The sequence below is a fragment of the Lutra lutra genome, chromosome 3, assembly GCF_902655055.1.
Source record: "Lutra lutra chromosome 3, mLutLut1.2, whole genome shotgun sequence".
NCBI classification, from domain to species: Eukaryota; Metazoa; Chordata; class Mammalia; order Carnivora; family Mustelidae; genus Lutra; species Lutra lutra.
In genome coordinates this window covers 21545793-21569756 of record NC_062280.1, presented here as the reverse complement: position 1 = coordinate 21569756, position 23964 = coordinate 21545793, and the positions used below count along the sequence as shown (strand labels likewise).

At 36.3% G+C, this 23964-nt stretch overlaps 1 protein-coding gene across 4 annotated transcripts in view; it reads right to left on the bottom strand.

The window, feature by feature from the left end:
• CPS1 (carbamoyl-phosphate synthase 1) overlaps nt 1–23964 on the bottom strand; it is a 137840-nt gene that overhangs the window by 97414 nt on the left and 16462 nt on the right. For all 4 annotated transcript variants that reach the window (XM_047721302.1, XM_047721300.1, XM_047721299.1 and 1 more), the window contains exons 3-4: nt 4519–4628; nt 989–1133 (exon numbers count right to left, since the gene is read on the bottom strand). In XM_047721302.1, coding sequence (XP_047577258.1) covers nt 989–1133; nt 4519–4628 — 255 coding nt within the window. The remainder of the gene's footprint in view (nt 1–988; nt 1134–4518; nt 4629–23964) is intronic.

Below are 23964 nucleotides of genomic sequence, written 5' to 3'. Positions count from 1 at the left end.
TCCACTGATTCAAGGCTTAAAATTCTGGAGACTTGAAGAAAAACGATGATCAACAATTTTCTCTTAAAAAACATCATTGTCACCTTAATTACCATGTTGAGGAATAGTCTTACCTCATTTGCCAAATCCTATGACTAAGCTAGGTCCCCCATGTCAGCACCCTGGTACTTTTTCTCCATGGTATTTACCAATAATCTAATTAATAATTAGATTCCACTATCTTCCTGTACATCAAACAAAGGATACATAATTTTCAATCTACATTTAAAGGAGACCGAATATATGGGGGAAATTGTGAGAAATAGAATTAAGCTAAATGATCAGTCCAAGTCATTCAAAAATACAGTGGGAAAAAAATAGAGTGATGAATTTGGATTATACATTTTTTAATTGTTTATATGGTCCACATTCTTAATACTATCCAAATTTATCTTGATTAGGAAATCTTAATGTGTTTACTTTTAGACTGGCATATAAGCTATCTTTTATTCACCCCCTAAATAGGATAAGATTAAAAGGCAAATACTTGATACAGAGTTGATTACCAAAGACCTTTTAAAAGGTAATTCATCACCATTTCTTGTAGCATACTTGTCATTTAGACTTATAACAACATCTTTCCAAATTAAGCCAAGTTTCATCCAAGGCATTAAGAGTAAATGCAAAGTGCCATGAAAAATGAAATTCAAAATTATGTCATGTTAAAAATTATTCCCATAATACACAGGAATAAGATTGAGAGCACGAATTTAATGGGTTGTCCTACGGTATTGAGGAGAAATTTACTCATCCTGGATTCTTAAAAATAAATCAACTATCCCCCCTCCAACTGAGACTTTTTACTTTTTCTTTTCTTTTTTAAAGTAGGCTTCGTGCCCAGTGTGGGGCTCGAACTCACAACCCTGAGATCAAGAGTCTCATGCTCTAGAGACTGAGCCAGCTAGGTGCCCCAAATTGAGACCTTTTAAATAGTCATCACTGGCACTACCTTAATTCCATCAGACTCCAAATACTTGCTAAGTCCCAGTCCATCTATCGCGGCAGTGTCAGGAGCTCCACCATTCCCAATAATGGGATTGGCCATGATGAGAATCTGTCCCTTGTAGGCAGGGTCAGTAATAGCTTCTGGGTACCTGAGTAAAGAAGCCAAAAAATTACCAACAACAACAACAAAAAAGTCTGTAACTACAAAACTACAATCTACATACACACTCTTAACTATTGAATCCTTGAAAATTTAAAATTAATTTAAAATCCTATAAAATCCTATAAGGCTGCATCTAGATTTTAGCAATCTAACGAAATTTTATGATAGGATATAAAAATGTATCCCATCATATGACTGATATGAAAAGACAGACTGACCTTTAAAAAAATTTTTTTTTTCATGTGAGTATAGCTGACACACAATGTTACATTAGTTTTAGGTTTACAACATAGTGATTCAATTTCTCTATACGTTATGATCTGTTCTCCACAAGCATAGCTCCCAGCTGTCATGACACAAAACTATTATTACAGCATCACTGTATTTCCTTTGTGGTGCTCTTTATTCCTGTGACTTATTCATTCCATAACTGGAAGGCTGTACTTTCCACTCCCCTTCCCCCACTAGCCCATCCTCCCCCTCCCCCTTCCCTTTGGCAAACATCAGTTTGTTCTCTGTATTTATGGGTCTGATTCTGCTTTTAACCTAAACTGACTCATAAGTACTAAGGCATATTCTTATATAATCTTCAATCCCTAAACTTCTTAAACTTTTTAATTCCTTGAAAAATTCCTTCATAGGGAATGAAGGAATTTCTAAAAGATTGTCCTATTTAAAGTTTTCAGGTATCCTGAAGTTTTCCCTTGCCTTCCAGACACGAATCCAAACTGGTATTTACTATCAAGGGCTGCCAGTTTCACCAAAATATTAATTGTCAAAAATTTTAAAGGTTTTTTAAAAATACTTTTCAGGAACCTGAAGACTATCCTGATTACATCGCTGGTGACTGCATGGGTGTCTATGTTTATTAAAATTCATTCAACATTTAAAATGACTGAGTTAATTTCTGTAGCAGAATTGCCCAAAAATATAAAGGCTGTAGGTTTTTATTTTAAAGTCTGGAGAAAGGGAAAAATAAGAATACATATATTCCCTGAGAGAATTACTCAATATAGTTGTTTTTTAAAACAGTTTTAGAAAGAATTATACAAGTTTGAGAGTTATCAACTTAGAAAAGAAAATCAGTCCCACAAAAATTGCCCTGAACCACTTCTGACTTCTAAATCAAAAGATTCCAAATAACTATTTTAAAGTACTTGCATAGAATTAGGGAGGAATGCATTAGATCTTCATTTTAAAGTTAAGACCATACTCTCAATTTTATTTTATATATATATATATATATATATATATGCATATATATCACTCTCATTCTGAATATTAAGAAACATTATTCCAGTAAATACCAGGAGTTATCTGTAGCTATTCCATGCCCTGGAATACAGTGTAAGTGAGGCTTCCCCCCACCCTACCCACCCCACCCACCCCCTCATCCCCTGACCCCCGCTCACATTTTCACTTTCTGCAGAAAGAGTTAAGCCAAATCTTTCTTGTGGATTACTACTAATAATGAATTTAGGTGCTGAGGGGGACAGAATCAACAACCTTGAAACCAATAAAGTTCAACTCAGGCAATAGTCAACATAAATTCTTCAACCCCATCCAGACAAACTCCTTCCAGAACTACTTTTGTCAACAAAACACTTAGTCTTTCAGCTCTCCAACCCCTGAGGAGACTAGAGTGCTATAATATTTATCCACACCTCCATCAGCTAATTTCTCAGATGCCTCTCACCTGTCAGGAACTGATAATTTTTTAACCAAGGCTTACACACAATATAAATGCATTTCTTGAAGATGAAAAACAAAATAACCCCTTTAATTATCAGCCACCTTACTGAGCGAGACACACAATGAATGAAAGCAACAATTCTCAATGGAAAATAGGATCTGTGGACTAATCTTATTAATGAATGCCTTTTCCCACATCAAAAACATCTTTAATTAATTTAATTTTACTTCCCTTTCTTCTTTCTCTCCATAAAAGAACTGACCATTCCCTTTAAACATATGCTTACAATACTCTCGCCGCAAGTGAATAAATACAGCTTGTCCTAGAGAACTGCAGTGTTAGAAGCAAATTAATCCATCAGGTCCTGTTTGACTTTTGTGATGTGACAAGATTTATTACCCATAATCTATCACAGAGAAGAAAACTCCAGTGCCCTCCATCATTCTGATCTATATTAAACAGTTGTTTGTTGGCAGGTATATTAACACAGCTAGTAATTAGTGCTGTCGGAAAGCTTAAATAATTGCCTGGTGAAGCAAAACTTTGCAAACAGCTTTCATACACTGCAATTTAATGTTCTCACCAGTGGAACTATTTTAAAACCCACCTAATATTCTTCATTTCAGACAGAGCCAAGAGTTTAGAGAAGAATGTATGTTAATAATATAAAGGAAGTTTCGTCAGTTAATAACTTCCATATCAGTTAACCCAACATCTCTTTGTCTTTATAAGGTTAACGGAATTTTCCTAAAAGAATTTGTCAAATACTCCAAAGAAGTTTAGTTCATTGACTCTCTAAGGGAAACCTCTTGAAACCACCTAGTCATATTTTTTTAAAGGACTCATAGGTTAGATTTTTTTTTAATCCCCGCTATAAATTACTGTCTAATCCAGGTCCCTCATTTTATATGTGGAAACTAGGATTCAGAAAGGTTAAGTGATTTTCTCAATATCGCGTAACCTGTTAGCATTGAAAATTAGACGAGAACTTCAGCCTCCTGGTTCCCAGAGAACAACCATTTGTTGGTCAATAAGGACAGCTAGGTGATTTCTGCAGCATCTCTGATCTTTTTGCTGCACACCTATTAGCAGATCTTAAACACTGACTTGAGTCTCAATTGATAAATTTTGGAACCATCAGATCAATGAACCTGCTCTCCCTTTGATTACTTTAAGACAATAAACGGATCTGTTATTTCACCTTTCTTACTAGCGTGTAAAATTACACAGAATACCTAAGAACTTTCTCAGCTCCTTATAGTACTTCATATCAGATCTGCAAGGTTGATTCTTAACTTCACTAAAGCAATGGGACTGGAGTGTGCTATCCATCCTTTCCTTGCTCCAGTTTTTACCTTAATCATATCCATACCTTCCCCGACAGGAGCCATTTATGTAATCTCATATGACTTGTGTCCTTGGGCTCTAGGTTTCTAGAATTAATTTTATGCTTTATTTTTCAGGAGAAAACCAGTGTCCGCGTTCTCTTTCATTTACCACGGCAGGGAGGAGTTTGTTATCTATGCTGGAAGAGAGGACTTAGAGCACAGGGCAACGGCAGGACAATGTGTAGTCTTACTATGATGGGATGATTTCAGCTTTCCACCATGACTAAGATCATCTAGTTAGTCCTCTACATAAAGGAAGAAGAAAACCTTGGTGCCCGAGCATTACTCACCCTCCCAGGCCTGTGTTAAAAACCACTTCACCAGCGACAGAGGATGGATGGCCGAAGGAGTAACCTTTCATCTTAGTTCCATCTTCCAGGACAATGTGTGCTGTCTGTGCCTAAAGAAACAGACGCATGAATCTGAGCGGAATACAAAATACGAGGCAAAACGCATTGAAAAATATCCAAAGGTACAATACACAAACTCACACACTCATTAAATAAACATCCAATATATGTGATGAAACCATACTGCCTACATTTGGAGTTTCTCTCCTGCTCCTTGTCACTTTTCTTCAGATGTATGGCTCTTGTCACTGGCAGGTGTTTTATTTTGTTTCGCTTGCAAGAGGAACTGAAGCATGTTGATACATTGTCTATTCTAAGTCTACTTGTAGAATTATTGACAATCCAGAAATACTTCAGTTGAGCTGAAATGCTGTGTGTCTATCTTTTTCCCCTTAATATTCCATAGCTTTGCTCAAGGATAGCTTTAAGGGAAGTTCATGAGTTTGCAAAAACTTTGTGTTACGTACCATACAGCTCATCATCATTCTGGAGTTTAGAGCTAGAAGGAATCTTAAAGATTATCCATCAAATCCCCCAGAGTGTTCCAGAGAGCTCTTGTGTTTCTTTCTTTCTTACTTTTTTTTTTTTTTTGAGAGTTCTTATGCTTGATGGAGTTGTCCCAAGGGCCATCCCTCCACACCAGCTTTATGATCATAAAGAAGTCAAAACTTTATCACTCAATTAATACTGATACAAAAGCAAGCAGTATGAAATATCTAAATATAGATCATATTATATTTTTTAGTAGAGTTATTTATATCCATGTCTGGTTCTCTCTTTAGAATATAAGGCGTTCTGAATTTGATCACTTTACCATACTAATCTTTTTTCTGAACAGCTTCTATACAATCCTTGGCTAAGAAGATGGACAATGAGAGAAACTTATCTATGAAGCAGGCATCAGCCACTCTTCCAAAATGCTCTAAATGCTATTGTTGAAACAATTTATGACAAATTTCATTTCCATAGAAGTTAGGGAAGAGAGAAATGTGTTAAAGTATACTTTGGGAGGCAAAATATAGACTCGGTAAGAAACCGCAGGGCAAAATAAGTGGAATAGGATCTTTAAGAATAACTATAAAGAAAAACATCTCCGCAAGAATTGAGGAAACTATTAATTTTTGGCAGAGTTTTTTTTAAGATTGAAGATACCATTGTGCTTATATTTAAGAGTCCTTTTTTTAAAAAGATGTACATTTAGGGGCACCTGGGTGGCTCAGTGGGTTAAAGCCTCTGCCTTCGGCTCAGGTCATGATCTCAGGGTCCTGGGTTCGAGCCCCGCATCGGGCTCTCTGCTCGGCGGGGAGCCTGCTTCCTCCTCTCTCTCTCTCTGCCTGCCTCTCTGCCTACCTGTGATCTCTCTCTGTCAAATGAATAAATAAAAAAATCTTTAAAAAAAAAAGATGTATATTTAGATACTTAAGGATAAAATACTATGATATTTATGATATCTGAAATTTCCTTTGAAATATTCAGGAGTTAGGGAGAATCGGTAGGGATAGGAAATATATTTGGCCATAAGCTCAAATTGTTGGAGTAAGGAAGATCAGTGTGCTGTTCTTTCTGCAAAGATTAAGTGCAGCCCTTAAAGAGAAGCATAGGAATTCTCTACTTTCTTTCGCTCACATTTTTAGGACTGCTCTCATGGTGCCTAATCCTTTCGTACCCTGCCATTCACCCCCACTCCCACCACACACACACACACACACACACCCCAAACTTGATATACAGCAGAAGCTCTGTAAGGGATTTCTAGACTTTTGTTACTACACTCCTTTAGATTTGCAACATGTACTCAGCTTTTCAGGTGTTAAAATGGAAAAACTTGATTATTTTTCTATAGTAGTCTTCTCTGTAGAAATGCAATGCCTCTTTTAGGTACAAAGTACACAAATCTTTTGGCATTTGAATAACTGCTCTTTAATGTATAAAGTAGTGTTTGATCATCTTTAAACCAATATAATCTGTGCCTAAATATTATTTATGTAAGGGTATGCATACACATGAACTTATATTTACACACAAAATAATTCAGTATTTCCTAATAAAATTGATATGTTTAAGATACTTATTTCAACAGGAAAGTTCTGTTTTTTTCAAATTGGAGGCACAATGCATGGATTTGAAATTTATATTTCTGAGAAAGATTAAACAAAGTGCTGGACTACACACATATGTGTTTCTGTGTGCGAGTCCATATGTGTGGCAGAGTTAGCCAAGAGAATTTTGTCCTTTACTTGGCTTATCAAATCATCTTTGAGACAGTTTTGTGTCATGTATAGCCTTGGAACTAGTGTTCGAGATCTCAAGCTTGATACTTTATCTTTGAATAGTTATGGTTTATCCTCTTAGCAACTAAACGAAAAGAGCTTTTGGAATTTAAGAAACAAAACAGATGAACATAAGGGAAGGAAGGAAAAAAATAAAATAAGATGAGAACAGAGAGGGAGACAAACCATAAGAGACTCTTAACTATAGAGAACAAACTGAGGGTTGCTGGAGGGGGGAGGGGTGGGGGATGGCATAACTGGGGGGATGGCATAACTGGGACGGGTGGGGGGATGGCAAACTGAGGGTTGCTGGAGCGGGGAGGGGTGGGGGATGGCATAACTGGCATAACTGGGTGATGGGCATTAAGGAAGGCAATTGATGGAATGAGTATTTGGTGTTATGGGCAACTGATGAATCACTAAATTTTGCCCTTAAAACTAATAATACAGTGGATGTTAACTAAACTTAGATTCAAAAAAAAAAAAGCTTTTAGAATTACTTGGCACAAAGGAAACCACAAGTGATTAATGTAGTATGAGTGATGTCAAGTTCTGAGTTCTGCTTCTGTATATAGGAAATCAACTTTGCATGTCCCTTCTTCTCATAGCATGATTTTCTTATTTTGCATTTTATTTTAATTTCCTAACTATTGTTTATTTACGATTGAAGACAGGGGTTAATGATTTTAGGAAGTAAGAGTGATAATGTTCAGTGTATTGTTAAAGATTGTTACAAGCTAATCAAATGTGTATGTTGATGGTTCTCAGTAGGGATATTTTTAATGGGAAATTTCCCTAGGTAGCTCTGACATGTTTCACTAGGTGAAACTCTTTGGTCCAAGTAATGAAAATTCACTGTCAAAAAAGTATTTTCTCCTCAAAGTATTATTTTCTGTTCTTGAGGAAGTCATGTGTAACCTACATGCTTTCACAAAATGGAAGGAGGAAAGAAAACATCTTCCTAAATAATACGTAACTTTGATAGAACCTAAAATAACTGGACTTAGTTGGCAAAACGTCTACAAACTACAAATTTCAGCTGTTTTCTATCCATCAGTTTATCTATCCTACTCGAAGCCATCCTGCCTAAAATATCATCTGTTTACTTTTTTACTTTTTTTCCCTTTTCCCATCTAAGAATTTCAAACTGTCTGATCTCTGGGTTAGACACCATCTAATTATTTTAAAGAAAGGTAAAAATTAACATAAGCAAATCCAATTCTTGTTAACCCGTTCCCACAATTCTATTTGGCATTTTTCTTTCTCTCTCCATGGGACTAGATTTCTACTTTACTTTCAGTCTTTTAAAGATATACTTGAGGAGACATTTACTGTTGCCTGAAATAGTCCCTGAGATTGTGTTCAATATGTCTTTTTGATCCTTTAATTATATTTTTTGTTCTTTTTGGCAGCTTTTAAAGATCTTCCAATCCTCTTTCCCACTACACATTATATTGTTACAAGGCTTCTGTTTATAGCCTATGGTACCCTTTATATTTCACTTAACTACATGGGCCTCTGATGAGTTTAAAATGATGAGTGCCAATTGACTTACCTATGAATTGATAGAGGAACTCTGAACAAAGAGCTATTATTCGGTATCCCCTCTTCTAGCTAATAGTTCCCCAAATGCTATTTCATTCCAATGAGTCCAAAAGAAATCACCTTGTGACTATTGTAAGATATTTTAGTAGCCTCATCCTGGTAGAAAGAGGTCCATAGCCTAGGAATTAGATTGTACCATTAAGGGATAATTTAAGTGCCTACTGCCAGAGCCCTTTAATACTTTGAATACTGAAAGTACAAAGGAAACCTTAAGGAAGAGAAGCCTGTACACTCATATAATGTCAGGAAAAGTAACTAAAGGATATATAAATATGAATTCTACTAAGTAAAGGACCTCTATCATGACATGGTCCCTATGTGTTTAATAAAAAATATATGTGTCAAGAAGACTGCTTTCACATTCAGGCCAAAAACTCATTGAGCTCCTACCATGTGCCAAATCCCACACTAGGCTCTGGAAATACATGGATAAATGTCCCCAGACCCTCCATTTAGCAAAAGGTCTAGATATGTGACTGAATGGTAAGGAAGAAACCTCCAGAAGAATATCACTGAAGCACCTGGAGATAACAAAGATAAATAAAATATCCTTTCCTTCGGGAGATTTTTCTTTAATAAAAAGAATTTGCCCTTTCTTTTCCATCTATGCTTTAACTAATAAAAATTAAAATTTTATGAAAGAATTCATGTCAAATTTTGAATTTAAAGCCCAAAATTTAAGGGCTTCTTCAAGGGATGCCTGTGTGGTTCAGTTGGTTAAGCATCTGGCTTCTTGGTTTTGCCTGTGGTCTTGATCTCAGGGTCGTGAGATCAAGCCCTGTGTCAGACTTTGTGCTTACCGCAGTCTGCTGGAGATTCTCTCTCCCTCCCCCTCTGCCCCTCCCACTTGTGCTTGCTTGCTCTCTCTCAAATAAATAAATAAATACTTTTTTTTAAAAAGGAAGAAGAAGAAGATGCCTTCAAGTTTGCTCAAATGTCATCCATCTTCTTGGTGAGTCATATATCCTCCCTCTTATTTAAAAAATGAAAACATTACCCCCTCCCACCCCCCCACCCCCACCCTCACCCCCCACTCTTCCAACCCCTCACCCCCACCCCACCCCTGTGCTCTATCTGCTCTTCCTTTATAGCAGTCATTGCCTCGCTGCCTTATCGCCCTGGAAAACAAACTTCATGTGGGCAGAGTATTAGGTCTGCACAGAGTAGACAATTATTCAATTTTTGTTGCATGAATAAAGATTCATTGAGTGTCAATATGAAGAAAATAACATAATACCAGAAATTGTTACTATTTTTATCATTATTATTCAGCTTTCAGTTTGTCAAGGTATGAATTTAAAAATAAGCAAATACTTGTTTTGAGTTGCCTTTCTGTGATGCTTAACCAAGAATGCCGTTCTATAATGTGTTTAATTTAGTCCCATCAAGTGGACATACTATGTTGGAAAAGAGACATGAGTGGCATTGAGGGAGACAAGGGGCAAAGAAGGGAGAGATCAGTGGATGGTTATACCCGCACAAGCATAGTGAGCATGCTGTACGTAAGTGTACAAATACGCGTTGTGCAGAGCTAAGACAAATATCATAATCATTCAAAATTCAATTTACTAGGCATTTCACATCAAAGAGGCTGACGGTGCTTGAATTACTTAACAAACTGTTCCATTCCTTATCTCACTTTGCAAACATAGACAAAGAATGAGAAAGCTCTCCTTACCCAGTATATTCTAAAATATACAGGTACGTGAAGAAAATTCTGTTTTATTCTATTTAATTTTAAGATAATTTATGCACACGAATCTTGAAGAAAAATTATTTTACATTTCTCATATTGTTCTCAGGTGTTAACCTATGAATTTGTCACAGCAGATTCAAGTGAAAGGTGTAAGGTAAGGTGAACTCAAAGGGATCAAAAGTTATTTTGTACACTGAAAGCTATTTACTTCTTGATCACCAAAATTAGGTGAATAAACATGTACTATTACCCACCTTACTCAGGTAGAAATTGGAGTCTAACTGGCTGCTGTCTATCTCTTTGTCAGTTATTGTAGAGCAATGGAGGCATGCAACAAATTCTGAAGTGAGTTTACTCTGACCCCTGCTTGGTAGACTGATGAAGGGTTTTAGTCTGGTTTGCTCTCATTACACATGGAGAACAACTATTCTCCAAGATGTAAATACTTATATGAGCATTATTTGCAGATGGCTACTTTGGATTTTTCCTTGTGTTGTTGTTGTTGTTGTTGACGAGGACCTGGGATGAACAGTCTCAATTCTTTTCACATGTCCTGAAAGTTCTTCATTTTACTTTTTCCCCTCTGGGCCTTTAATATTCTAATAACTTTTCTTAGTCAAACCTTCATGAAAATTAAATTCCATGTGTGACAGGATCCACTTAGTGGCCTAATTTTAATTGAGTACTCATTTTCATTATAGTGTAATTCTTCATCACTAATTAAATGCATATGAAATTATAAGAATATTCTTCAAATCTCAAGATCATAGCCAATAAAAAATCTTAACTTTTAATTCACTACCTAATTTTAGATTTAAGTGCCTCAAAGTCAAAAGACTAGTTACATGTTGTTGTTAGTTGCTTTTATTCATATTGACTCAACCAAATTGACAATAAAATGATGAAATATAACAAAGAAATTTTGGGTTGTATCTGTACCCATCTTCAGGTTAGCAGTTAAGATATATTTATACTGTTTTTATTAATGGAATGTAAATCAATCCCTTTTCTCCACTCAACATCATTTATCATCCCAAACAAGCATCATCCCCTAAATGTAATGAAGAAAATAACCTTAGCACAAGAGGCAGCAGAACAAGAAGCATCTATCTAGAAATCTCATTTCAATAAAGTCAGTCACATTGGTTTGCCAAATGTCTAGATCACAGACTTGAAAAATAAAACTATATATTGTAAATATATAAATTATATAGGTATTTCAGGATCAGAGTAAGTATAATTTTCCATCTAACCAGGTGAGGAATTATTTTAAGTATAGAGGGGGTAGAATTCTGGAGAAAAGCAAGTACTATAGGGAAAAAAAAATTCATAGACTATGGTCAGTTACTTCTTCTGTTGACCACATCCATACCAATCTGTGCACAGCCCTATCTATTAGGGACTATTTAAAACTGTACTCTGGGGGGCGCCTGGGTAGCTCAGTGGATTAAAGCCTCTGCCTTCAGCTCAGGTCATGATCCCAGGGTCCTGGGATCTAGCCCGGCATCGCATCGGGCTTTCTGCTCAGCAGGGAGGTGCTTCCTCCTCTCTCTCTGCCTGCCTCTCTGCCTACTTGTGATCTCTGTCTGTCAAATAAATAAATAAAATCTTTAAAAAAAAAAAAAAAACAGGGGCGCCTGGGTGGCTCAGTGGGTTAAGCCGCTGCCTTCGGCTCAGGTCATGATCCCAGGTCCTGGGTTCGAGCCCCACATCGGGCTTTCTGCTCAGCAGGGAGGTGCTTCCTCCTCTCTCTCTGCCTGCCTCTCTGCCTACTTGTGATTTCTCTCTGTCAAATAAATAAATTAAAAAAAAATCTTAAAAAAAAAAACAACTGTACTCTGTGACTATCATCATCTCATATGTGGAATTTAAGAAACAAAACAGTATCACAGGGGAAAAGAAAAAAAATAAAACAAAACAAAATCAGAGAGAGACAAACCATAAGAGACTCTGAATCGTAGGAAACAAACTGAGGATTGCTGGAGGGGAAAAGGGTGGGAGAGATGGGGTGGCTGGGTGATGGACATTAAGGAAGGCATGTGATGTAATGAGCACTGGGTATTATATAAGACTGATGAATCACTGACCTCTACCTCTCAAATTAATAATGTAATATATGTTAATTAAATTTAAATAAATGAATGAATGAATGAATGAATAAAACTGTGCTCTGTGGAAGGGAAGGAGAGGTAATATAAATGTAGTTGGGTTGGAGAGAGCAATTTTGACCATCTCTCCCACCTTTCACCATTTGGCTTTCTCTCCCCCCACTTCCTGATAAAATATGGATTTCACTGGTTTTTTGGTTTGTTTTTTGTTTGCTTAGTTTTGGTTTTGGTTTTATAAATGTGACTAATTGTAGTATATTAAAGGTCAACTCTACAGATGCCTTTGGAGACTTCAGAAAAACAAACCTTGAAGAGCCATAGAGATTCAGGTATGCCCAAGTTCTCACCTTCATCTCTGCCCTCCCTTCTTTCTACCTCCCTGAACTCTACCACTTGTTAGAAACCCAAGTTTGATCATCTTTGTGCATTAATCGAACAAGCAGTAGAAGACTTGTCCCTTCTCAAGTTAAGACTAAACAAAAATTGGCACTTATTATTTACTGCTCCATAACCAAGTATATGACTAATTTCTCCAATAAGATTATAGGCAACACCAGACAACATCAAGGACAGAGAGTCTGCCTTGTCTGTCCAACCCAGCATCACCAGCATATAAAACAATGTCTGGGGGCGCCTGGGTGGCTCAGTGGGTTAAGCCGCTGCCTTCGGCTCGGGTCATGATCTCAGGGTCCTGGGATCGAGTCCCACATCGGGCTCCCTGCTCAGCGGGAAGCCTGCTTCCCTCTCTCTCTCTCTGCCTTCCTCTCCGTCTACTTGTGATCTCTCTCTGTCAAATAAATAAATAAATAAATAAATAAATAAATAAAATCTTTAAAAACAATGTCTGGCACATAGTGGGTGATTGGAGAAACCATGTTATTCCTTCCTGAATTCATACTTTGGTCCAGGAAGCTAATTTTCAGAGACTTTGGAAAAGTCATTTAACCCCAGTCCACAAAGTAAAAGTAAGAGGAATGATTGGTGACTTTGGGAAATGGATTTGAGCAAGACTGGCTTAGCCCTTCTTAACTCTCTTTTCCAAAGAAACCTGTTCTCAGTTGTAGATCAAGATGGGAGAGGAGCAGCTGTGAGTGAATACGCTTGACTCTGGGAAAGGAGTTACAAGAAACATATTTTGTTACAGAGTTGGGCCTTGTTTACTAAATAGCTTTAGCAGTAATAAAGATGATATTCAGATTGCTGTCTATTTGAATACTGTGTCTTATTTCTGTATTGATTCTAAATATAGAGATTGAAGAGAAGGTATCATTAACCCTAAAATCACACCAGTAGAAAGTACCCCGCAAATACTGACGGGCTGAATGTATGAATGAATGAATGAATATTTGAATGAATGGCTTTCAGGTGGCAAAGAAGCTACATTGATCTATTTTTGTTTCGCTGTAACATAATTGGCTTGCAGAATGCAAGTCGTATTTTAACTATTCCTCTTAGGCACTGCTCACAAAGGTAAGAAACAATGGGCAATATACAGCTGTCTTTTAACTCCGTATGACTTATTTCCTGGGAGACTAGTTAAGAGAATAAAGAACACCTGCTTTCACAGTATTTTTCTCTTCCATATTCCACCAACTAGAGATGTAAATGGGTACAGCAATTCCTTTTTATAAAGTCATTATCATACTTAAGCTTTATTCACACTTTAGTAAAATCACTTCACGCAGATAATCTACTAACCGTTAGCACTGCTAAATGACAATGAATTAACTATAACAGAAAAAAGGAAAGCATGTACTCTCTTCCATACGATCTTCTCCATTATTTCCTTTAATAGAGAAAATTGTAAAATTTAATACTGAAAATAAATACCTATTTTTTCATTTTATACTTAATCTAAGTTTTTACTTTTCACCACATCGTGAATTCTTATTTCATTTGTCTTATTTTTGGCTGATCTCTTTTATAAAATGTAGATTTCTAATTCGATACTTTTCTAGTAGCAGTTGGTTTTACAAATCTTTCAAATCCAATGATATTAAGACTAATAGTAAGGTGTTGGAGTTTCAGGGTCTCTCTCTTTGGCATCTTTTCCTAACATCCCTTGGGAATAACAACTTTCAAATCACATCTGGTCCTAACAGGCTAGATAATAAAGTTACTTAAATAATTACTTCTGCAATTAAAAATAATTCCACTGTTAATGGGAATTCAAAATGATGTAGCCACTATGGGAAATGGTATGGAGATTTTTCCAAAAAAAGTAAAACTGAACTAACATATAATCCAGCAATCCTACCTCTGGATATTTACCCAAGGAATTGAATTCAGGATCTCAGAGAGATAGTAGAACTTCATCTTCATTGTAGCACTATTCACAATAGTCAAGGTATGGAAGCAACTTAAATATCCATCAACAGATGAGTAGATAAAGAAAATGCAGCATATACGTACAATGAAATATTACTCAGCTTTAAAAAGGAAGGAAATCCTGTCATACATGGCAACATGGATGGACCTTGAGGACAGTATGCTAAGTGAAGTAAGCCAGTCACAGAAGGACAAATACTGCATGATTCCACTTACATAAGATACCTGAAATAGTCAAACGCATAGAATCAGAAAGAAGAAATGTGGTTGCCAGAGGCCAGGGGAAGAAGGGGAAACGGGAGTTACTAACTGACAGACATAAAGTCTCAAATGTTTAAGGTGAGTAAGTTCTAAGGATCTGCTGTACAACATTGTCCCTAAAACTGCGCTGTACAGTTAAAAATCTTTTAAGAGGTTGGATCTCATGTTAAGTACTCTTACTGCAAAAAATAAAATAAAATAAAATAAAACAGTTCCACCTCATCACATAGTACCTAGTAATTCATAATGACTATTAATAACTCATAGGTTTTCACTTATTTGCTTCGAGAACTAACTCCATACTACATTGGATTTTGTAGTGACCAAGAGGTGTCACCACCGTCATCATTTATTATTGGTCCCCAATTGTTCCCTCTGTCTCCAAACTCTCCCTGCTCCTACCTACCCCGTGCAGTGAAGTTAAAGGCTATCTTTCTTAAACATATATTGCATAACACTAATCTTCACATTCCCCAATTAACATTCCAAGTCCCCTCATCTGGCCCATTCTCTATATGGAATCCCTTAGACCCCCCACCTCCCTAGACTTTGTACATAAATATCTCCTCTTTGCCTGTTTCTGTCCTGGTTATCCTTCTTAGCCCGGCTCATAATATGTCTTCAAAGATCCCCCAAGTCAGAATTAACCACTGATTTTCCTGTGCTCTCACTGCAGGTGGTACTGTTTGTGTTACCTTTTGTTTTAATTGTTTAAGTTACTCTTCTACTCTGCTAGATCATGACTTCTGAGACAGAAAATCCAAAGTCCGATTTAATTCTGTATCCTCACAGAAATGGCCCACGGTTGTTCACACAGTCATATAATCACAGTACACTTGGTGAATGCACTGAAATATGGGCCATTATGTGATGCTGAATGTTGTTCACATGCTGATATTATGGTTTTTCTAATCAATTCTCTGATGCCCACTGGCTACTGGGTTTTGTTCGCTTGTTTATTTTTACTTGAAAACAAAGAAAGATGTCCCCATAGGCATAGTTCATGCTAAAAGATGGAAGATGAAAGTAAAGAATAAGTTGGGACTGGTTGGCAGCCCTTGCCTCATAAGCATCCCTAGGTTTCTATACCAACTAGGTGTCATACGGATAATATCTTCAGAAGAGTCTAGAAGATCATGTCTAATCTTTATTCTTTGGACTTCCTAATGGGTTGCTTCCATTACTAATATTAATTATTATCTTAATGTCAACATAAACCTAAACCTCCATCACTGGGGAAAAGGAATAATAAGCTATGTGTGCATACATAGCCCAATTATTTTCCTTTCTTCCTTTACTTTTTTTTTTTTAAGATTTATTTATTTATTTATTTTAGAGAGTAAGAGGTAGAGGGAGAAGAAGAGGGAGAGAACCTCCAATAGACTGCCCACGGAGCACAGAGCCCAACACAGGGCTCAATTTCACCACTCTGAGACCACAACCTGAGCCAAAACCAAGAGTTGGAGGTTTGACCAACTGAGCCACACAGGTGCCCCTCTTCCTTAACTTTTCATTTAAAATCCTTGCCAAATTTTACTATAGGTCATTGGCAAATTCATTGATTTTAATTCACTAATATAGTCTCATAATATTACACTTCTATACCAAATCCCCAAATAGTTTATAATTAATAGTCTGTTTTTATCTCCTTCTGGAAAAAAAACAGAAACAAAAACTGAGGCTGCCATATTTTTACTGATACTGTTTCTGAGGTTTACATTTAGTGCTGGTGCATACTTGACACTCAATAAAGATTTTAACTAAATTTGAGAATAGTAACTAAAGATGACATGTATACTTCAATTTTTCTCTACTTTGTGTCCATATGTTAAAGTACCTCCCACTTTGTTTTGTTTCTATTTTAATTCTGGAATAATTGTCATGTTTGAAAATATATATATAAAGCATACCATGTCTTAAGCATGCCTTATAAAAGTGGATTGACCTGTCACAATCCTGTTTCTACTTTTTGGTATTGCTTTAATGAGACCCTGTTAAGGCATAAACCAGATGGCATGTATAGTTACCTATGCTTATTAAAGTCTATATATAGTTGCACAAATAAACTTTGTATATAGATTTGAAAGAAAAATGTCTGCTGTTCTGAGAAAGTTACCTTACCTCAAATAGAATTATGAAGTTATGTTCGAAAAATGGGATTTGGGAGAACATTGACCTCCCTGAGGGCTCTACCCTGATCCCCTTCTTAAGGCTTCATTAATAATAATTAACATGATGGGTTGGGCACCGTTTCTAAAGCTACCAATGGGTTTTCTCAATTAATCTTCACAAAAAAACAATGAGGTAGGTAATGTTAAGAACTGTATTTTACAGTAAAGCTAACTGAGGTTTGGAGGAGTCAAGATCATTCCAATAGTAAACAGAAAAACAGTGGCTTCTGAATGTAATCAGTGTGACTTAGAATCCACAATCCTCTACCCCACTATCATTACCCTCTGCATGGAGCCAGGTAGAAGGTTTCAGCTTCCGCTGAGTTACGTATGGCCCCTTTTTCTTCTCCTAAGCTTACTTCTATTTCTTCTTTCCAATCTTTTCAAATGGGAACAAAAATGCATTTCAATTACAAACTCACTCGAATTTATTGATAAGATCTTTCTTTCAAAACTGCCATGGGTAAACTGCCAGGTGCCCGGGTCCGCCTGTCTGTAAGTCTGTAAATCGTCAGAGTGGAAGGTCAAGTCATTAGCTGTATCCTGTGACCTTAGGAGAACCAGAAGGCTCTGAGAACTTTTCACACCGATTCCAGGCCCTTGAGTCTGAAGCTCTGAAGACTTTCAGGACTATCCATTTGGTGAACATGGAGACCCACCTCTCAGACCCCTTCATGAAGGCCCTGCTGCCCTGCTGCAAGGGGGGAGGTCAGTGGACAGTCACCACCAGTCACTTCCCTGATGGTCAGCCTCAGCTGCAGAGAGCTGCTTTGCCACAGGCCCTGCACGGAGAGCCCCATGCCTGCACTGGTTACTGAGGCTGGCAGGGAGAGGAAGGCCCCGGCCCAACACAGGAAACTGGTGGGCGAGAGCTTTCTGTCGGGTTGACCTACGCTTTCTCAAACCTGCAGCACAGTTTACTTCTTCTCTGCCCAACTCCGTTGCCTCAAATTCCCTCCACCAGCATTAACCGCTAATAGATATCTGGCTCCCTCGACACCATTTAATATCTGCTTCTGGAGAACCTAACTTATGATAGTCACAAGTCAATAAGAATTCAAAGGCTTTGGAGAGTCTCAAGACAGAAAGTTCTGCTATTTATGAGGGTTCTAACCCAGAAACTACTAGATAAATGTGGAACACTGCAGGACACCTAAATGGTTTCCTTTCTTCATATATCCCTAAAATGTTAAGAATTAGCCCAGACTTCAAGTGAATTTGGCATAGTGCCTAAATTAGGTCAGTTAAGGTCCTTAGGCCAAAGTTAATGGTACCTCCAAGTTGCTCAATGTCCAGAGGCAGACATACACTTTTAGGGGCCACTAAGCACAAGTTCAGCATGCAACTGCCTAAAATAAAACTCATACACACACACACACACACCTACACACACACACAGACACACTCACACACTTGCCTATACCTTCTAAAGCTTTCTTGATTGTTCTTGAACCAATGTTTAAATTGTGTCTGCAATTAATAACATTATCTCTACCCCTTCACAATTGTATTTCTCTCCCATCCACATAATTGTGTTTACAAAACATCCAACAAAACCCTGCACCTCATGCGTACGCTGCCAAATAAGGCCAGGCTTTGTAGACAGTATGGATAGCAAGAAAAATGCGTTAAAACTAGTTCATGATCAGAGTTTGATTTCTTTTAGCCTGGAGCATTCAGATATTGTGGATCTGGGAGCCAGTTAGATTATGAAATAAGGAGTCAAAAATTGTCTGTTCTTAAGATGGGATTGGGAGGGAGACAAACCATAAGTGACTCTTTTTTTTTTTTTTAAAGATTTTATTTATTTATTTGACAGAGAGAAATCACAAGTAGGCAGAGAGGCACGCAGAGAGAGAGAGAGAGGAAAGCAGGCTCCCCACTGAGCAGAGAGCCCGACGTGGGACTCGATCCCAGGACCCTGAGATCATGACCTGAGCCGAAGGCAGCGGCTTAACCCACTGAGCCACCCAGGCGCCCCAAGTGACTCTTAATCTCACAAAACAAACTGAGGGTTGATGGGGGGAGGGGGGTTGGGAGGGGGGGGTTATGGACATTGGGGAGGATATGTGCTATGGTGAGTGCTGTCAAGTGTGTAAACCTGGCGATTCACAGACCTGTACCCCTGGGGATAAAAATATATTATATGTTTATAAGAAATAAAATTTTTTAAAAAATTGTCTGTTCTTGTGACTTTATATGATTTTGTGGGATAAAGACTGAAATTAGTAGTCCCTTTGTCCTAGTTATACTAAATATTACTTCTGTCCACAACTTTATAGTTGGAACATTGTAAGATTATAAATTTTTCCACACACATAATATTTAAATAGGTTAAAATGGAATTTTTCTGTGTATACTCAATTACCTCATTTTAATCTTTTATTTTATAATTATAATTTTCTCTAAATTAAATTGAGTTACATAAATTTCTACATGATCCCTATTCTTCTATTACTTTTTAAATGGAACCTTTAGTAAACTGCACAATCTTTGGGTGTTGTACTTTCTAATATTTAAAAAACCTGGTAATTCCTTCACAAAGCATAGGTAATTTCTGACGAAAATACATTTTTGTGTGAGAGCTTGCATATAAGTAGAAATTCCAACAAACTATTTATTTGTTGATTTGTCTGCCAAGGAAGTTGATGTTGTTTTATGGTACCACAGATTGTTGTTGTTGTTTTTTTTAATGATCTCAAAAAATGTGATGCTGTAAGAAAATCTCACATTTTCCCTAAACATCTCACTCATCTCTTTAGGGCTTTTGATTTTTTCCTTCAAATTAAAATTCATTGTAAACCTACATTTATGGGTCCATTTTCATTTCCTAGTAAGATGGCTGATTAGCTTTATGGGACCACAAATAAATGACTGAAATTTTATACCCTAATACTCTCAGTTTGAAATCAGGTTTAAAAGGGTAGATGATTCAAAGCACTTTCCAGGATAAGAACAATGCAACAGCTGTTAATAGGAGTCACACAGCTAAATTCTCCTTCAAAAAGCTTTGAAAATGTGTCCCTGGTGTTATGCTCAACTGATTTAGAGAGCTTAGGCTTAGGAAGTAACAGTCAAAATTCAAGCATAATTTATAATTTAACCTATAAAGGTTTTAAAAGTGCCCAGTGTTCATTACTGTCTTTAGACTTTTCCTTTGCACTCAGTATTATGTTATTAAAAGTCATCCACTCATTCCTTAATCATCCCACATCACAGCATCATTCTGGGCTAACTTTGAAGATATTGGTCCTTCACTTTGAAGCAGCTTTCTTTGGATCCATTAGTTTGAGACAGTGGAAACAAGTCAAAATGAGACTTTTCTTACAATTCAAAATTTCTAGCAGTAAATACCTACCACCTTAGATTTTTGCATATGTGAAGCTTATGGGACTATAAGAGAAACAAACTGAAAATTGAAAAACAGCATGTTTTGTTACAATACATGACAATATTTTGGTTGAAGTGAAAGAAATATGTCACTGCCCTAAATATCCTATTAATAGAATTGTTAATGAAAGCAAGAATCCTTACTAATTCTTTAATTTAAACAATCTGTTCTTGAAATGCAACCAAAAAAGGAGAAAATAGGAAAGGAAAATGTATATGATTTATTTTATGTGAGGATAAAGTGCAGTATATACATGGGCTCTTAAATAAGCAATAACATTACAGCAGGAGAAATGATTTAGAGCATTATGAAGCCAAGTTAAACAAGGATGGCTCCAAGTAAATAAAATAAAATAAAGCACAGTAGACAAAAAGCCAAATTAAAAAAATTCCATGTGGTGTTTGGGCCTAATTAAAATTCTAAACAGATTTGCTATGGATATGTTTCACTTGTACAAAAATAGACATCCAGGTGTCCTTGTGTTAACTCCAGCCCTTACACATCCGTGAAATGGGAATAACTGCACTGTTTCTTCCCCTGGGTGTGAGAATTTACCAGTAAAATGTTCTGAATGTAAAGACTTAAGCTAATTTAGCAATAAGTTCCATAAAAGATTTGAATATAAAACATGATAGTTGCAATAATCCCCCTTAAGCTAGTAGTAGAAATGAAAATCATTTACTCGGGGAATCTGACTGTATTGCTATTAAATCATTTCACTATGTAAATTATTTGTATATCAGAAAAAGCAGAAGCCCCATGTGTTTATTTCCATTTTCACCAAGGCCTAAAGCCTTATAACATATTTGATTTCTGGCTTACCTGATGTTTCTTAGCTATTAGTTTATATCAATACTCATCCTCTCAAGAAATAAAATAAATCTAAACCAAGCTTTAAAAAGGAAGAAGCTTAAAGCCAGAATTTATTTCAGTTATTACTGCATAGATGATATGGTAAAAGTTAAAATCTTAAAGTGTTCTTTATTGGTAAATTAACCTCTTTTTTCATTATTGGAGTTGTACTATCAAAAAAGGACACTTAAAATTCAGAATTAAGGCACAATTTCCAAATGTGGAATATTTAATGAGACTTTTCTGCAGTTATAATGTCTAACACTTCAACAATTAAAAGTACTGTAACAGCAGTAATCAATCAAGACTTACAACATCCTAAGTTAATAGCCTTACCACATCCTACATTAATATTAAGTTATCTGCCTTTAGTTAAACATAAGCTATTGTTGGGGGGAAAATCTCACAAGGTTAATTTACTTGAATACTTCTCTGTTCCAGATATTTGTAAACAAATGAGTCAGATTCATAAGTAATTTTTATTCTAGTTATGTTTCTCATTATAAATAAAATATAGCATTTAGAAAAATTCCATTATAAATTATGTTTACAAAGTGTAAGTTTACCGTAAAATTTTCCTGAATCTAGGAGGGCTCTCCAATATTATAAGACAGGGGCGCCTGGGTGGCTCAGTGGGTTAAAGCCTCTGCCTTCGGCTCAGGTCATGATCTCAGGGTCCTGGGATCGAGCCCTGCATCAGGCTCTCTGCTCAGCAGGGAGCCTGCTTCCTCCTCTCTCTCTCTGCCTACCTGTGATCTCTGTCTGTTGAATAAATAAATAAAATCTTTAAAAAATATATTGTAAGACAATTTTTATTTTATGGCAATAAATTAATATGGTTTTATTTAGTCCTACATCATAGATGAAAATTATTCAGTAAAATTCTTAGTGGTACATTGACCCTATTGATTCACCTGTTAGAACTGCATGTTAGCCAGTAATCTCCCTGTGAAATATAAAAGATTGATATATGATATTTAGTAAGTTAACAAAAAAGGAAAAAAGAGTAAAGAAGTCTTGAAAATATTTTCATGAGTTGAATTCATTTAGACCACATGAAGAAAATCAAGGGCAAACTAGATGTGCTAGGACTAAGGAGTCCAAAACCAAGTCTGATGCTGGCTCATGTAGCTTCTTTCCAGTCTTCGGTCACTATAAATACCCTAAAAAATGCTAGTCCCATCAAGGATGTTCATTCTTGCATAGCAAACTAAGGAAGCCTTGAAGTGTGCTTTGGCATGACCATTGCTTAAGAGATACTGAACACTCTTTATTATAACTTGGACTTTGGTACAAGTCAGAAATGTGAAAAGGTTAAATGAAGATGTGAGGGCAAAGGAACGTTCTCTATTTCACTAAATTCACTTCTACAGGATCAGTAATTCTGCTAAGCATGGTCAGGTGAAAACTCAAATCTCCATCAGCTGGAGAAGGAATGCATTTCTACACGCACTTCGCCTACCAGATTCCTTGGCCTCCTAACCTCCTGCCCTACCCTCATCTAGGGCCTATTTGACTATCACTTCTTCAACAGTTTTATGGCAGGAAGCTCAAAATGACAAGGCATTCTTGATAACCAACAAATGAGTCTGTACTTTAGAAAAGAGCAGTGGGATAAAAAAGGCAGAGTACATAAACAAAAATGTTCAAAAGGGAGCTACGTCCTAATTAAAGAAATATCATTCACCCAAAATATACACAGTTGCTAATCATCCAGACTATCATTTGGGATTGAAACATAATCATTTTTTTCAAAAATTTGCATCATCTTAGATGAAATCCAGCCCTAAAACCATATGTATATGTAGTAAAGGTCTAATACAATAGTTATTCTTGAAAGTGTATGATAACCCTATTCCTACCCCCACCTTTAATATCTACAAAGAGGCTCCAATATAATATCCAAAGTAATATCCAATATAATAATGAACTCTATTTCCTGTGAATGTCTTTAAAGGTACTTCAATATAACTAAATGATTCTAATTGTAGGAGTTTTTGTAGTTGCCAATTTTTAATCAATGACAATAGTTCCTCAAGACTGAGCTAAATAGGTAGGTTAATGTTGGAAACAGAGTATAAAAATCTTACAAAATGAAAACCATTCAAAGGGAATAATGACTCTAGGGCTCAATTGTATCTGAAGTACCAGAGAGAAGGACACTTGGACTGTTATGTTCCCAGCTTAATTGTAACACAGGTCACCATTTTAAAAACCAAGTGGATTAATGTTAGAAGCTGTACCTACTGAGAATCTTTTCGATTCATAAAGTACTTAACCTTTTCAATGTAATACATTTGATTTCCAAATTCATTTGCAAGTAAAAATAAAACTACTTAGTCTTGGTGACTTTCCAAGACTTGTGAATTCAGAATTTTTAAATTTTAAGTTTCTTGAAATCAGAGAATATCTACTTACTACTTGTTTATTTCCACTTATTATTCTTCCTGTATACTCTGAGGATAGAAGCTTTAAGAAGGATATTAAGAGGTACCTCCTGACTTTTGGAGTTGAATTCAAAATAGTAAAGATCATTTGCTTCATAGTCCTTGAGTCTAATTTCACTATAAGTGATATCTTCCTAGAGATAAATTTAATATTAAGGCAAAGGTGAAAAAATCATTATATATACTTGAGAATTTTCATCAGACATTTTGTCATTGTAATAATTTGAATGAAATTATTTTGAATGAAATAAGTTGAA